Source organism: Lutjanus erythropterus, chromosome 7 (genome assembly GCF_056507025.1).
Source record: "Lutjanus erythropterus isolate fLutEry1 chromosome 7, fLutEry1.hap2, whole genome shotgun sequence".
Taxonomy (NCBI): domain Eukaryota; kingdom Metazoa; phylum Chordata; class Actinopteri; order Lutjaniformes; family Lutjanidae; genus Lutjanus; species Lutjanus erythropterus.
Genome location: NC_139323.1, coordinates 17290787 through 17308058, shown reverse-complemented (window position 1 = coordinate 17308058; position 17272 = coordinate 17290787). Strand labels below are relative to the sequence as shown.

The window sequence follows — 17272 nt, the reverse complement described above, 5'->3', positions numbered from 1 at the left end:
TTTATAGATATTGCTGCCTTTGATTAAACACAACAATCGACTTAAGTCTTTGTTTTTACCTGACAACTGCTAATAAATAAAACAATTTGTATAGGGGTGAGTAAAAATTGACTTCAGGCAAGTAGATGTCTGGCCCACTTGCTGGACCAGGCAAGTGAAAAAAAAACATTAACATTGAACCCTGTGGACAATAATTCTTTTGTTCCACTGTGGGATTTGTTGATGGCACTATATATTAGGTCTGCACAATTAATCAACATATTATTGAAATCACAAGTGCAGCATCCAAATTGCAGGAGCTGCTATTTTTTGATTAAGGAAAAATGTGTGACAAAACTGCATTACAATGAAGTAGAGCTGCTGAGATGCCCTGGCCTATGAAAACTGTGATGCAGTAATGATCATTCCCACTAGTCGTGAATCATATTGCAATGGCAATATCAATCAAAATAATCACAGCAGGATTTTTTTAAACCAAATTATGCATTACATTAAAATAAAACGGTGGACAGTTAATATAGTGCACCGTATAGTAAAGAGGGAGTGATTTTGGTTGCAGGCTAATTGTTTCAGCACAAAAAAAAAGGCCAGAAATACCCAAAAGAGGAACCCCCAGAGGTGCTTTGACCACACAATAGACAATAAAATCACAATAAATATGAGAGTGATGTAAGATGATATGAAGTCCAAAAACTCTACGTGTAACAGCTTTACATAAGACCAAACCCTCCTAACCTTGAAAAACAATACAAGCACGCTGGCATTTATGCTGACTACCTGCTTGTTGTTCCAATAAAGCAGCCATGACGCTGACACACACACACACAAAACGACTCCCACCTCTCAGCCTTATCTATTGCACTCTTTGTATTTTGCCCTCACTCTATCAGCAGTTTGTCTGTCTGTCTGTCTGTCTGTCCGTTGATCCATGTGTCTGTCTGCTTCACTTTGTACCCAGCTGAAGGGTTCGCTCCTTCCTCTGCTCTATTGCTCATAATCCACCTCGCACCTGGATCACCTGTGTGTGTATGTGTGTGTGTGTGTGTGAGATCACCTGTGTTTCTGCATCTGACACGTGAAATCATTTGGACGAGAAAAGAAGGAGGGAAGCTGGCGGATTTTAAGAGAAAGAGAAGAAACAAATGCCGACTACTTTTCTGCTGTTCTGTTTGTCTCTGGAATGTAAACTAGTCAGAGCAAAGCAGCTCCTGTCTGAACATGCCGACACACAAACCGTTTTATAACACTACACAGGCTCACTGAAGTGAGATCTGCTCTGTAAACATGAAGCACATATGGAGCTGCAGTAGGAAACAGAATTAAGAGCCATTTCCTCGGCTCTCCTGCATATAACAGTGGGGTCATCTGCATAAATTTCAAGCTATATAATCTGGACCTTAAAGGGATAGTTATTTGAAGTGGGCTTGTATGAAGTTCTCATACATAGTCAGTGTATTAGCCACAGTCGATGCCAGTTGGCGTGGCCGCAGTGGGAGCAGCAGTACAGGCACGAAATCTGTCATATATTTACTGTAATAAATCATAAAATGACCACAATATGTCATCAGTGATCAAGTAAACATGATAAAACAGTTTAAATACACACTGACATCAATGCTGCAGCCGTGGTGACTCCTTTGAAAAATCTATTCTGATGCAGAATAACTGTCATGTTAATAAGAGTTTAAATTAAAGCCAAATGTTCGCTGAATTAGTAAGCATCTGTTTATGAGTTGCAAGGAATCTTTGTGTATCTTTTAGAAGGAATAGATGTTTGTGACGGTTAAACTGAACAATAAGTTAACGGGGCCTGGCAGGCAGTGAGACAGGCAAAGTGTGTATTATCAGAGCAGTGGGCTTTTGTTTTCAGGATAACAGGCTTAGCTTTACATTGATAGACAACTGACAGTTATAAACAGCTGATCAACTTACAATGCAGGACTCGTCATCGCTTTTATTGTCGTATTACAATGCTGCACGCGTCCTGTGCATTCAGCACTCCGTCTGTGGCTCCAACTCTCTATTTGGACTGTTGTTTTCATTTTGGATGCCCAATTGCTCCTTTATAAGTACACTATATTTAGAATATTTTCACTGCTTTATTTTGCCATCAGACAGCCTTTTCTGTCAGGAAAACACTGTTATATGAACCAAATATTGTTCTCTCCAAACCAAGTAAACTACAAAGGTGAAATCAGTAATATTACAAGAGTTGCTGGTCTACCGCTGCCTCAATCTGTTAGTTTCTTTGGTGTGTTAAAATTATACTTCAGATTTACAGAAATCACAGAAACAATCTATCAGATCAAGGCAGCTGTAGACCAGCAACTCTCATGTTTTGCAAGGTAAAGTTACTGATTTCTCCTCTGGAGTTTGGTTGATTTGGAGAGAATGATATTCACCTTATATAAAGGCAGTTTCCCATCAGAAAAGGTTGTCTGGCGTCAAGGTAAAGTGGTGAAAATATTAATATAGTGTACTGTTTCTGGAAAGAGACATTGCTTTTTTTTTTAGCATTGAGTATAGCAAGATGTGTGTCATCTAATTCCATTATATTCCAGAGAAGGCAGACATCACAAGAGGAAAAAAATATGTATTTCTTAAAATATGTAGAGGCTAGAATACCTGTTGTTGCTGACCGTGTCCACAGCAGTACATTGCTTAGCTTCCTACACCAGCAATCCTGCTGCTTCTCCAGTCTGGGGCCATGCCGACCATCATCTACTGCAGGTAAACACTGACTAATGATAAATGCCTCATACAACCACACTTCAAATAATCCAAACTATCCCTTTAAGGTGGACAGAGATGAATAGAAAGGGGTAAAATTAGCTGCTGCTGTGGGCTACGTAAATCCAGCAGCAGTTGAGAAAAATGTCATGTTATAATGTGGGAGAGCTGAATGTTCTGCTCCTGTTTCAGGCTCGTCAGTGAGCTTAATGTGACGGGTATAGATAGATCAAAGTGACCCAGCTTACACCAATCAACACTCATCACATCACAGACTTTGCTTCAATTTAGATAGAAGCAAAGAAAAAAAAAAAAAAATGGTCATGCTGTGTGAACCGTGTGTCTGTGTGTTGCATGTGTGTGTGCCGCTGTCATTGTCACAAGAAATGACAAGGATGTTTCGTCACGGCGATGCCGGGCTCGCTTTGGGAGAGAAGGAGGGGAACCGTCACAGAAAGAGGGAGGAAGATGAAAGGGGAGGACTATTTTGAGAAGCTGTGATTTTGTGATGTGGACATCTTTCTCATCTCTGATTAGAGACCGGAGCTGTGCGCTGACCTTAAGGTACCGACAGTCACAGCTGCGCGTGCACGAGGGCGCGCGCGTGTTGCTATTTCAGATAACGCTGTGTCTTTGAATCAGCACGTTTGTCATTTTGTGCAAGTGTGGCGTTCTTATGGGTGTGAGTCATTTAAATAACCATCTTTGAGCGTCTGTGTGTATTTCCGTGTGTATTTGTGTGTTTGTGGTCTAACAGCTCTAGCCGGCCCGTCTGTCCTGTGGCTATGTCACTCTGTCCTTCCTGCTGTGTGTCCTCCCCCTCGGCCGCTCTGGCTCCAGGCCATCCCCGGCCCAGCCATGACATTTACACCTGAACACGAACTCTCATCTCTAACACACAAACACAAACACACACCCATCGAAGGGGCATCAGTTTGGAAAGAGATACTGAACTTAATATTCTGAACAGATATAAATGTCGTGAGCTTTGCTGGTGGGAATAAAACGATAAAAAGACATGATTGAAAGATTCGGTCTGTTACTTCTGCGCCAACTGTAACTAAAATTAAACCATACAGTAGTGCCTGTAACACCAGAGAGCTCCTCAATTACTTACTGAATCCCTCAGACAATAACAGCCTGATCTAAAAATATGTCACACATAATTAAATAATCAGATTCATTGAGACTTCTGGTTCCTACTGGCTGAATATTCATTCAGATCTTCCACCATCAGTCAATTTTCTAAACACAGAATATTAAAAATGATACTTCACGTATACATACAGTATAAACAGACCTCCTCCTCTGCTGGTTGTGAAGCAGCAGCAGTTACTCATTAACCTAATGTTGCTGAAATCGGTGAATCACTGTGTTTTGTAGACAGGCACTGACAGATTCATTTCCTGATATATCAGGCTGATATTAGCCTCTAATGAAATGTATCACCCAAATTGCTTAGTGTCACATGATGATGGTCTAAACACTGACAGCAATCTGAGGGAGCCACGTCTGGAATTTAATGTCTGAATAAAATTTTTAAAAAAGACTGGTGTGTGCAAACATTTTGGGGCCTGCTGAGCTGTTTCTTAAAAATATGAAAAGACAAAGACGCATCCTGAAGATATTATGGACCGATGTCTGCGTTGTGATAATAAAAAGGCCATGGACAAAGGATGTTTACAAACCCTTTTTTTAGGCCTATATTTCAGCATTTCATTGATTTCTGTGAGGTGAACTAGATTAAATTGTAATACTGATTATTTGAGATATAAACTTGAAGATTTCACAGGACACAGGCATGGAGAAGACCTGAAGTACGCAGTTAAAACCACCAAAGAGATAATAGAACAAAGGCAAAGTATCAGTGAAAAGACCGAATTTGTCAAAAATTAAGCCTATTAAGTATGCATGGTTGTTAAAAAATAAAAAAGAATACACAATACAGACTAAGGTTGTCAAAAGTAGCAACATATCAATATGTTTAAATACAATATAATATTAACATTTCATAGTATCAAAAGTACCAAAGCTATACAAATTATTTAAGTGCTGATTAAAGATCTAAGTTCACTTTGCATGCCTGAAATGTAACTTGCAACAGCAAAAACCAGACCACGTTCACTGACTTTTTCTGTACCAGCACTGCGTGCACTCTACCACAGACGGAGAACTGCAGAAAATGTTCCAATAAATATCAGGAAAAGTCATCTCTGACGCAATATTCGCAAGAAATAATCTGCTCAGAATTCATCCAAATTTCTCGTTTTACACAAGCTTCCTGCATTGTTCACTGATGTGTCACTTAGTCAGGGGTCATCGGGTCAGTCAGTGATAGAAAAGGCTTGCCTTAAGGAACACAACGCACAAACCAAACTCACAGCAAATTTCTTGAAGACAGTCAGAAAAATAGTTTTACTGGATTATGAGGAAGGAGGAAACGGTTCCTATGAGGCCTGTGCACAGAAACAGATACACAGTAAATGATTGGCTGGGTTCACAGTAACATGCAGCAGTTCTAGGGAAGCTAACATACTTTTTTTCTGAGCACACACTTTTTAAAAATGACAAATCATCACAACCCAATTCAGCGCTTTTCTAAACATATTGGGAAGAGTTAATTTGTGCATAAATCAACATTCTTGTCAATTTTTAGTGCCATTTCTGTATCACGTTATATTTTGTTTATGCATCTTATTGAAAACCTGTACATGCTAAATATTTTAGAAATGAGAATAAATGGATTTGGCGGAGTTAAGAGGACATAATAATAATATAGAACATTTTAGCCTACTTCATAAATGACACAAAATAAGTACATTTACACAGAATTAACAGGCACTAGTCTTTTTCCTCTCGTCAGTAAAACAATATACAAATTTAAAATTAATTATAAAAGGTCCACTGCAGATATAAATCTTAAGTTTGCAGAATTTCTTCCACAGTCTTCTAGTTATTTGGTGACCAAAATAAAATCTCCTGAGATCCACCGTTGGGTGACGACCCTGTTCATGGGAATGACTGGTTAAGTTTTTTTTAGTCGCCTCTTTTGACTACAACCTGTGAATGTTGGCTCCGATTATGACTGATTAACCGATCGATCATCACTTTGATTAATCAGATAAAAAGAAAACCCAAATTTTATTATTTCCAGTATTTTATTCAAAAACAAAACTCCCTCCTTGTGTTCTTGTAAAGTGCTGAAGTGCATGTAGCAGGTCTGTGTTGGTTCTCAAAAAGCTGTTTAGTATCTAGTTCGTAATATCTCACCGTTACTTAACTGAGGTTAAGCATGAATGTTTTCCATGAACGCCCTGCTCCACAGTCACACCTGGAAGCTTCCCAGTACAACCCCAGTACAGCCTCAATTCAACCTGGAGCAGCCTTGTTAAAAGGCACTTCAGCACTGACACCGAGGGACATGCTGGTGCTCGTCTTTCACCTTTTGCTGCCATATTTATGGTGTCAGCTTTGACCAGCGACTCTCTGGTCACCGGCGTGCTGCTCCATTTCTGTGCACCACCCGCAGGAGGAACCGTACACACAAACTGCGCTTGTTATGAGTTCGCAGTTTGTGTTTATCATTTATGTTTTGTGTTCTCTGAGGATTCTCTGAAATGCGTCGGCACAAAAAGTTCATTCAAGGATGGAGCTGCTCTCTTTCAACTGTGGATGTGATAATATTTCCAAGGACTGAGCGCCCACTTAGTCTGATAAAGGAAGCTCAGAGTATGACTGAAGTACCAGCATTTCTGTGAGGCAGTAATAAAAGAATTAGTTTTGAGCGATCCCGTTTCATTCCCTGGGAGTAAAACATACCATTGATCCCCCTGCAGAATAAAACATACCTGCTTCTCTGCACAGTGACACTAATTTCTCAGCGGCTGACACAAAATTCAGACCAGAGTGACGGACCCTCAAACCGCTCAGCTGCTCCACCGCCCTCCAAACGACACAAATGCTTCAACAAGCAGCGATCTGTTTGTTGCTCACTGCACACTGCATACATGTTAGGGCAATCATATACACATATAGCACAACACATGCTATCTTCACTGCCATCTCCTCCGACTGTGATTATTGCAGACATCAATAGCATGATGTTGTGGAGAGTGTTGCTATTTTCCCTCGTCGTCCTCCAGTGTTTGTGTAATGGAGCTCAGACTTTTCCGGTTATTGTGTGAGAGCGACTGAGAGGGGTGGAGGGGGGGTGGTTGGTGGCCCGAGTTTGACAGAACAGGCAGCCAGAATATCTGGGACACACACACACACACATGCACACACAGAGATACACACAAGGGCAGACTGGCAGCAGACAATCTGTTGGATCAGTGTGAGCAAGAAGAGGACTCACTGTGTAATTAAACGCACTGACATGCAAATATGAACAGAAATGTATGGATGCACGCTGACAAACAGTCTACTGGGGGTAAATGTATGTGTGTGTAGGCGGGCTGACTGACCAGGGCTGACCAATCTTTTCCGCCTCCATCATGAGAAGTACACCGGATGCAGAGAGGCAGTTGCACTGGGGTTGGAAAGGGTGAGGAGTTAAGTGGGAAAGAATGACTACACAGTGTGTGACAATGACTGAAATACTGGAGAGAAAGAGGAGTTAGAAAGTGAGACGTGAAGAAGAAACAATGATAAGAGGATGAGGAACCCAGTTGTAAATGGCCAGTAGTAAATGTTAATGTTTTTCATACAACACAATTATACGCATTAAGTATTATGGGTTCACACCGGTCTTGTTTAGTCCAGTTGAACTGGAGCATTTATCCGCTTGGTGCGCTTCATTTGGGTTCATGTGAACGCTGGACCAAACAACTGCTCTCTAGTCCGCCTTGAAGAGACGGCCTCGGAGCGCCGTCACCTGAACTCAGGAGCGAATCATTTCTGGTGTGAACACCATTCGAACCAATCACAGAAGAATACCATTGCATGTGCCGCTTCACTGATTAAGAAACATTTTCTCTTCCTGTTTTGGTGAATGGTTAACGTGTTTGCTACAAAAATGTGGTCAAGCAAGGAGAAAACCTAGACTTGCAACAAAGTTTTTGGTGTGAACTCGCCCTCAATATGAATCAAGTAAATATTATCCATGATGCTGTTTATAACTAACCTGCAGGGCCACTGCAGTAAGGACTCCACCTTGATAGATGGTGTAAACACTCAACCAGGTAACATTTCTAATAGTTTTTATAGTCATATATGTGACATCTTCTGTGTCTTACAGGATTTTGGTACCACTTTACAATAAAACTACCCTCAAAAATGCTTGGCTTATAATTATGTTATTAATTTGGTTGTAAACACTTTATAAATCATTAATAAAAAAAAATTACACAGTTTTCATAAATTATTTGTTAAAGATAAAGCACTTACAAATAATAAATTTTACTAATAACATTTATAACTGACATTTTAAGCAACATTTTACACTTTTGCCAAAGTAAACAATATTAACAAAGCCTTAGTGTGTGAATCTGGTAAAATGAGCTGGTAATTTAAAGCCAAATTAAATGTTTTGACTATTAAGATGCTGATGCTGGTTAAATGTTAGTAACTTATTAACAAATATCTGATGATGATGATAAATTTATATGAAAATTAAAAATTTGTCTACTGTATCTTTTCCAATCAGGAAGAAACAAAGATAAGAGAGGATGAGAATGACATGAAGAAAAAGGGGGGATGAGGAAAGGATGTTATTAAGGGTTGTTGTGGCCTGGGGTAAGTCTAATCCACACTATCCAGGTCACTTCAGTCGTCCACCTCCTCCCAAATACCCAGGCAGAAATGCTCAAACAGTAGGCTGGCCCCGCCACCGCCACTCTGGATTCCCCTTTAACTAACTGACAGCGAGACTGGAGGGGGGGATGATGGGAGGAAGAGGGAGGAAAGAGGAGGAGGGGAGGTGAAAGGACAAAAGGTTCTGACCTAATGTTGTGCCAGAGAAGAGAGGAAAAGAGCTGGGGAGAAGAAGAAACACTGGGAGATGAAGGCAGGAAGAGGAGGGAGAGACGGGGCAGAGGGGAGGAGGGGGGGTGCCGGAGACCCAAAATAGAGAGACAGAGAGAAAGAGGAAGGGAAGAACGAGGCCTTGAGCAGGGGAAGGGAAGAGGCAATCTAACCGAGACAGAGAAGTTGAGGAGAGAAAAAAAAGAGAAGCGGTGGCAGCGTCAACACGCGTCATCTTCCCTTCCTCTCTCAAGGAAAACACTCCACTCCTCCTCCCGTCATCCCTCCCTCTCGTCTCCTGCCTTGTTCTGTTGCTCCTTAAAAGACGAGGAGGGAAACAAGACGTGAGAGCAGGGAGATCACGGGGAGGGGGGGAGGCTGGATGAGGGGAACGTGTTGGAGAGAGAATAGAAGGGACGAGGAGGAGCGGCGAGTCAACGAGAGGTCGCAGGAAGAGGGTGAGAGGCTGGACGGGAGAGGGGTCAGAGGGATGACAGAGAGGCAGAGAGACCTCCTGTGGCTCGTCATCTGCTGCGTTCATCCACCCGCGTGCAGACATACCAGAGTGTTGCTCCTAATTCTTAATCGCTGTTAATCCCTCCACCACCACCACCCATCATCTCTCTCTTTCCCTGGCTTTCACTTTTATTTTCTGTCGCTCGTTGCACAACAACAGCCTGCGAGCTATTAATAAAGCTCGAGCTGCAGCTGACAATTATACACATTACAGATTAATCTGTTGATTAGTTTTTCAATTAATCGATTACATCATGTTTGGCACACGCTTTTGTCCAAAGCAATGTGTTTTCGTCCACAGAGGAAGCAATAGGGCGGAGTCATTGTCTTGCTCAAGGGCACGTTGACATGTGGACAGGAGGAGCCTGAAATGGAACCAACCACCAACCGCCTACCCTACAATTAATGGATGACAAACTTTACCACTCAAGCTACACGTCAGAAACTTGACTGAAAAATTACCTCACTTTTTTCAGTCGAGTCTGACGATCAGTTCTTTTTTCAGTTCAGTGTGCTTCACTGTTTTCCTCTATCAGCCTTTTTAAGTGTGTTTTACCAGTAAGACTCACATTGTAACCCCTTTCTTTGTCAACTGTGATGTGAAAACATCAGATTTTCACACAGTCACAGAAACAAAAAGTGTGCGTCATCCAGTACTATAAAATCCTAGCGCATCGTGGAGCTTCTCTGCTGTGCCGCTGACCTGCATGCTCTGTGCTCCTTCACGCCATGAACAAAGGGTGAAAAGCAAAAAGACGTCTGGCGAGTTTAATTTTGTCTCTGTCAAGTTTAGGTGAAGCTGATGATGATGATAATGATAAAATTCCAGTTTGGCAAAGGGAGAGAAGGTTAGCAATAAAGCAATAAAACAGCTTTTTTCCAGTTCAACAAAGTGTATCTCACTCTTTACAAAAAAAACAGTCTTTCACCGTCACAATCCATTCCATTACATCGTCAGACACTTACAATCGGTGACAAACACAAGCACAAGCAAACAAGAAAGCGTCACCTGCCCTGCACGCCCGGTCGGTGTGCTTGACTGGAACAATCTCAGACTGATGATTCAAATCTTCGACTTTCAAGGGGCAGCCCCGGCTAAAGCGATATCCAGGTAAAACTGTTATACCAGGTTAAAAAAAAATACAAGACACTCCCCTTTCTATGAAACTGATAAGAAGATGCTGTCTTGAGGTGACTGTGCTGAAGATAACATTACAGGACTAGAAAAAAAAAAAACAAGCCTCTATCCCTGTTTGGGACTATTTTGGGTTTAATATCCACATGATGTCATTCAATTGTTAGTCTGTGTTTGTATTTGCATCAGCAACAAGTGTCATCAGGTCCTCCAGCAAGAATCTATGGAAGAAGGGCGCTTATTTCCTACCTATTCATCATTCTGTTCATTCTTCTATATGGGCCATAAGTATTTAAGCCCAGCAAGACTTATCTAAATGGGTTAATTGCATATTAGACATGGAGCATTGTAGGCTAGACAATGTCCTACATGCTACAAAGACTTCTTTCACCAGCAGCTCAGCCTTTACCATCAGACATATACCATCATATACCCCACTGAAATGTCAGGAAGTTATGAAGATGTGATAAAATAGATTCTGCCCAGGCCTAATATAAAACAGAGAGTGACAGCAAATCCCTGCAGTACAGAAAGAGGAGGAGTATGTTTGCTGTTTTTGCTTGAGAAATAAAGTAAGAGACTAATCAGTTATTAAGGTCATAGTTGATTTACTATCTCTCAAGTGAATAATCCAGTGGTTCCCACACTTTTCAGCTTGTGACCCTTTAAGAAGTGTCCACTTGTCACAGGTTGTACATGTCTGATTTATAACAAGTCCAATCAACATGTTCCCTTTTTCCTCTTTCATTTGAATAGTTTCTAGAGGCCTGAAACCATCCTGTATTTAATAATAAAAGATAAAAGATTAGAGAAAAGTAATTTAAAAAATTACTTTGTCTGACATATAGATACGTGATTCTTAAGATCAGTCTGACAGGGTTCCATCACTGGGATATTCCACAGAAGCCAAGAGATTTACTACCTGATATGGAACACGTTCAAAAGACACCGGAGTCTACATTTCCCACAATGCAACTCAATAGTAGCGTCTAAGAGTGACTTTCATCATAAATCCCCTGCCTCCTGATTTCTTTTCAGACTCCAGTTTTACTCCAGACTGACTTAAAAACCTAAAGTCTTGTGCCAAAGCCGAGATAAATTAACAACTAATCTCAAACTCTGGAAAACTTCCTCTGGAGCCAAAGAAAACATCATACGTATTTTAAGTGTGTTCACAGAGTGCCCCTTTAACTGTACCTGTACAGTCTCAGCTCAGCCTGTCACCATGACTGCTTTTGTTGGATGATACATTGACCATTTTATGGCAGTAATATAATAATAAAATAACATCATAATAATGCAAATACACCATTTCAAAGAGCAATGAAGTTATTATTCTTAAAAATATTCAGACACTGGAATTGGAGTGTGGAAAACGTATTAAAATATCCATCATGGTGATGTTTTAATGAGCTTTTGGGTTAGATGTATCGCCACTTTTCATTGCTACTGTTTTTAAACACAAGCGACACGCTAGCTTGTTCATGTTAATGGGCTCTCTTCCGTCATTCAGCTTAAACCCAAAATGTTCCCACACCGGAGCTGGAGAGTGCAGCTGTGAAGCCAAGCCCTTTTGGACTTCAACTGGTTCACCGTCACTGTGCAGCATAGTTTTTTTTTCTGTTCATCCGACACTTGGGGGAAAAAAATGCTTAGATGCTGCATCCATATCTTATAATGGTAGGAAAGACCTGCTTTTATTCTGGCATCATGTTGGCTAAAATGTTGGTGATATTCTTAGGTAAACAAACAAGGTTGTGTGTTCATACATCATATTGTTATTTCTCCTCTCTTTTCCTGCACTTCCTTTTTCTGTTTTCTCTCACCTTTGCCTTCCAAAATATTAAGAACATCAATGATTCTGTACACAGCACAGAGTTAAACACTGCAGTCTCACTACCAGCTGGTTACTTCCTCTCTCTTACATGAGTTGTCAACACGGATGACTCTAATAAATGTGCGGTGTTGACAGTTATTGTCTGAAATGGAGAACTTAACACTCTGCCAGAGGACTATGAGCTATAATGAAGAGGATATATGGTGAGGGCAGACGGGGCAATGGGTCCGGACTGAGCAATTAACACAGTGAAATGAAGCTGTGAAGCTTTTATTGACGTGTGTGTGTGTGTGTGTGTGTGCGCGCGTGTGAATACTGACCAGTGAAGAGGTCTCCGTTGCTGTAGGCCTTGCCGCGTCCCTCCTCATCATTGGGCACGGCCGACACCTGCTTGGCCGAGGTGCAGCCCATGGCCTCACACTCTGAAAGCTCTCCTCATCTCACTCTCACCTGCCGAGGACAGAGACACACATCGTAAAATGAACAACACCGCTGTTCTGTTGGTTTTACAATTTGCTTCATAGATATCACCTCTCAAAAATAGGCTGCTGTACTGTTTGTTCAGCTATAGTGACTGTCACTCATGCTAAGAACTAACCTCATCTCCTTCTTTATACCTAACAAATTGGGTCAATCAATGTAAAACGCTTCATACAGCATACATGAGATTTGCTTCTCCCTCAAAGAGGACGCACAGACTGCTAATCTTTTCAATGCTACAGTACGAACACTTCAGAGCAGGGTGTTAAATGCTTAAATACATTTAGCTTCAATATATTTTGGGGCGTCATGTAGTCCTATGTGACTCTGAGGCAGCAAACCTAAAATTATTTCCTTCCACCTCACAGCAGTGTCTATCTCCCACCTGCTGTTCAGAGGCACAAATGTAGGTTGAGTCATAACACATCAGTAGAAAGCAAAATGAGCATTTATATGAAAATGTTGCAGATTATTATTTCAACCTCCGAAGTGTTTCTTTTAGGGCTAAACATAACCACTGTCATCATATGTGGAGAGCAGGAGCAGCAGGGAGGCCCGGTGGGTAAATTTAACAAGATGATCTAGTCTGAAGACTGCAAATAAATTAAGGTGTGGTTTATGTTTCTATTAGATATGAGGTATTATATTATATAATGATACTGATTACTTTTTCTGATAAAAATATCAATCTGAATCTCGCTCAACTCCCGCCTTCTGGGTTGAGAAAGTAACGGGTCATCTGATGTTGGATAAGCTCAGATAAACCAAACAGGACTCAGGTGATACATTTTTCTGTCAGTGGTTGGTAGATGTCCACATTTTAAAAAGTTAAAATCCAACCCTGAAGAAGACATCACAATAAATATCACTTAATGCCTGTAAATGAATAAATCACTTCACAGGATCGCTGCAAAATCTTTTTCCTTATTTATTTTATTTCAGCAAGTGAGTTTATTTGCATTTGTGTCATTTTTTTATTATTTCTAATTATTTTCTTTATAAAATGTGTTACTAGTATTAGTATTACTATTATTGTTTTTATTTTTGTTTTTCCTCTCTTGGTGTGTTAGCTAGTCTCCCAAGAGGGTGTGGTGGGTTGTTGCAGACGTTGTTGTAGTACATATTGTATGATATGGAAATGTTTTCAAACCAAATAAACACATTTGAATGTAATAAATTATTTGTTCTTAAATGTCAAAACAATTCAGTCCCACCACAAGCTGCCAGAGCAACAAAAACAGTCTGGAAAACAGTTTAAAGTGATTTTGTGAAAATACAAAATAAATGAAATCTGCAAATCTTTAAATTTTCTTATTTGATTTATTACTTCAAACAGTATTAATTGATTTTTTGGGCTATCTGGAGGCAGCTGAATAAACTGTCAACACACTACAGATATGTTATCATTTTATAATGCTGATAGTGATGAACGTGTTAGCCAACCGTTGACTATAAAACAAACGCAAGTCCAATATTCACCCTCCATTTACCTCTGTTTTTGACCTCCACCAGCTCCCGAGGGAAATAACTGGATTTTTTAACTGATAAACACTAAGCCTGAATTCCAAGTTACACATTTCACATCTAACTAGTTTCTAATATTGTCTGCCTGCTACTTAGTGCTGGTCAGGTAGTGTGCAGTGGTTTTATCACAGCTGACTGCTGTAGGTTTATGATGTGGTTGAGAATGAACGTATACAGTTAAGTTGCTGGCCAAAAAAAACAATAATGTGGTTCCATCCTTACAAGCAATACCCATCACGTTACAATTAGAAATTTTATCAGTTGTTAATAGAAAAATTCTGGTCAGCAGCAGCTTTAAAACAACACAGAAATCTTGATTCTGTCAGCTGAAGATTTCAACATTGTTTACAAACTTTGTGTTGGCTTAAATCAGGCCTGTTGAAGTGTCCTTAAACCAAAGAGCTCCCTCTTAACATCATGATGGTGGGACTGAAATAAATTTCACACATCATTATTATTCAGAAAAGAGGACAGAAAAACCCTCCCATCCAGAGGGACAGCTGACACCAAGCTGCGAACGTCGCTGTCAGTCAATCACACGCTCTGTCAGACACATTACACTATAGATAGTCCCCATGTCACTCACACATGCCATATGCTGTCATTGACAGGGCCCATCTGACTGCTGCCTGTTGCACAAATGCACACACACACACTCATATACACACATGCACACACACACACACACACACAGCCGATGATTACCCATCAACAAAAATGAAACCTGCAGCGACGGTACACAAGTGGGAGGAGGAAGAGTTGGATGAAGAGCAGAGGGGGCTGAAGAGGCTTTCTGGAGAGGCTTTCTGGTGAAGCAGAAAAGACAAAGAAAGGGAGGAAGTCGGTGAAGTGGACAGGGGTGAAAGAAAGGATGGATAATAGGTGGGATAGAAAGAGGCCAGAGAGAGACGAGTGCAGAGCTTCAAAAGAGCGCCGCCCGCCCCTTCTTCCTCCTTCAGTGATCCCCGCAGCGTTTGAAGTTGACAGGAGGCCAGTGTTTACTCCCTTGTTTAGGCTGCAGCCGACCAGCCTCCATCTCTCTCTGGACATGACACAAAGCGCCAGGTGTACAGGGTGCAGGGAGTGGTCACTGTGTGATGGATGAGCATACTTTATGTTATTGTGGTTGGATAGTTAAAAGAATATTTCCAGTTCTTGTCACAGTTTTGATCATCATCCCTGATCGGTAAATTAAAAATCTGTCTGAAGGGGTAACAAACATCAACATGTTACTGATTATAAAGGTTTATAAAGACATTTTAAAGGTTACAATGGGAAATTATTACAGAGAATTCAGGTGCATCACTGACCTTTTAACCTTTCTGTACTATACTGACTTCACTACAGTGCTGTCACCCATGCTCTCAGCTCTCACATGTTTATCTGAAACTCAAACTACTACAAAATTCACTGAGTGCAACAGGCTTCGCCTTGTAATCCAGCAGGGAACATTTTTAAAATGCACTCTGATCTGTTGCATGATCAGCTTTCCTCTTTAGAGCCCAACTAAAATGTATTTTTGAGGCTGATATGATATTGATTTGGAAATGTCAAAGGATCTGATGTTCAATTTAAACAAACAACAAAGCATTTTTAGTAAGAATTCCTATCATTTCATTATTAGAGAATTGTATATAGAGTAGGACATAGACAAACTACGTTATAGAGACATGATAAATTACTTCAACTATATTTTTGGTATTTCAACAGTTTGTTTTTACTTGTCACTATGTACGCCAAAACTGGTCTATTGACTACAATATCACCCATTAGGCTACACTGAATGCCTCTAAGTTAGATATTCTTCCCACAGGTCACCAGAGGGTCACCAGTGTTTTGTTGGTCTGTATGAAGCTTGTGCTGAAGTTGGTGCTGCTGATTCATCCAGTGGCTCCCTGAGCTGCATACAGCAGCTTCAGCGTGAGCTGTACATACTACACCGACCTTGTTCCCCCCTGATGCCTCTGTCACCTCTCAGACCACTCCCTCTCTAACAGAGAGACACCAGCGTGAGCTGGACACAGACCGACAAAACATCAGCACCACAAACAACACCAAGGCGGTCCGCATGTTGGAGAGGAGGAGGATGCAAATGCATCATGGTCCGTTTTCCCCCACTGCCTCCGGTGTCTGTCAGCCTACTGCTGCCCCTCCTTGTCCCCTGTTGTTGAATAAAATTGAACAATTGCTGCTGAAGCTTCAAAGCCCAGAAAAGCTATTCAGGACAGTCCTTATTACAAAACGTAGCAGTCCAGCTCCAGCCTCAGCATCAGCAAAATAGGCAACTGTTTGTTATTGCAAACCGGAGGATACTGACAGACCAAAGGAGTGACAATGACACCAACCCATCAAAGAAGAAATGTGAAGAAGCAGTGTGGAGTCAACACCATGGATGGAAAAACTGTGTTGATGTTGAGGCAGCCTTACAATAACATGACAAGTGTGGTGGTAGAGGTCAGCAAATAAAACCATATCAATTCCACAAAGCAGTTTTTTGAAAGAGTGGCTACAATAATAAACAATAAGTATAATATTATAACCTATAGCCAAAACTATGAATATAAGACTCAAGCTTAAATCAATTATCCTGTTGTGCATGTGTGACTTGTGTGTGTGTTCAGCACAGGATGGGGGAATGTGTATATGAATGTTTTTCTCAGCTCTGCAGGTAAAGCGACATTAATCTCCCGAGCCTGAGCAGAGCTTACACATGAATTTCTCAAAGGGGCTGCAGGTGAGAGGAGGCTGTACCCAGGGAGAGAGAATCAAGACACTCTCACATAGACACACACACACACAGGCTTTGGCTGTGTGTGGCTGTGTCACCTGTGGCCCTAGCTGCGTGTGTGTCCTGGTCTAGAGAGCAGCTTATCAGCCCGTTCCAGGCAGCCTGGGACACCTCTCTTACTACGACTGGCGCTCTGGAACGACTCAATTACAGCTCGCACACACTCATAAACCCACACAGACATGCACAGCTGGATGGTCTTAATGCAGTCGCAGGCATGTCACCGCAAAAGAGACTCTGGCGGCAAAGTTTCAAAAATAATCTCATCCGGCATAATCTGTCTCTTGACAGAGTCGCTAAA

At 41.1% G+C, this 17272-nt stretch overlaps 1 protein-coding gene across 2 annotated transcripts in view; it reads right to left on the bottom strand.

Moving 5' to 3' along the window:
• LOC146323844 (uncharacterized protein C1orf21 homolog) overlaps positions 1-17272 on the bottom strand; it is a 40881-nt gene that overhangs the window by 10028 nt on the left and 13581 nt on the right. For both annotated transcript variants that reach the window (XM_084722976.1, XM_084722977.1), the window contains exon 2: positions 12500-12629. In XM_084722976.1, coding sequence (XP_084579102.1) covers positions 12500-12590 — 91 coding nt within the window. In that variant the 5' untranslated portion in view covers positions 12591-12629. The remainder of the gene's footprint in view (positions 1-12499; positions 12630-17272) is intronic.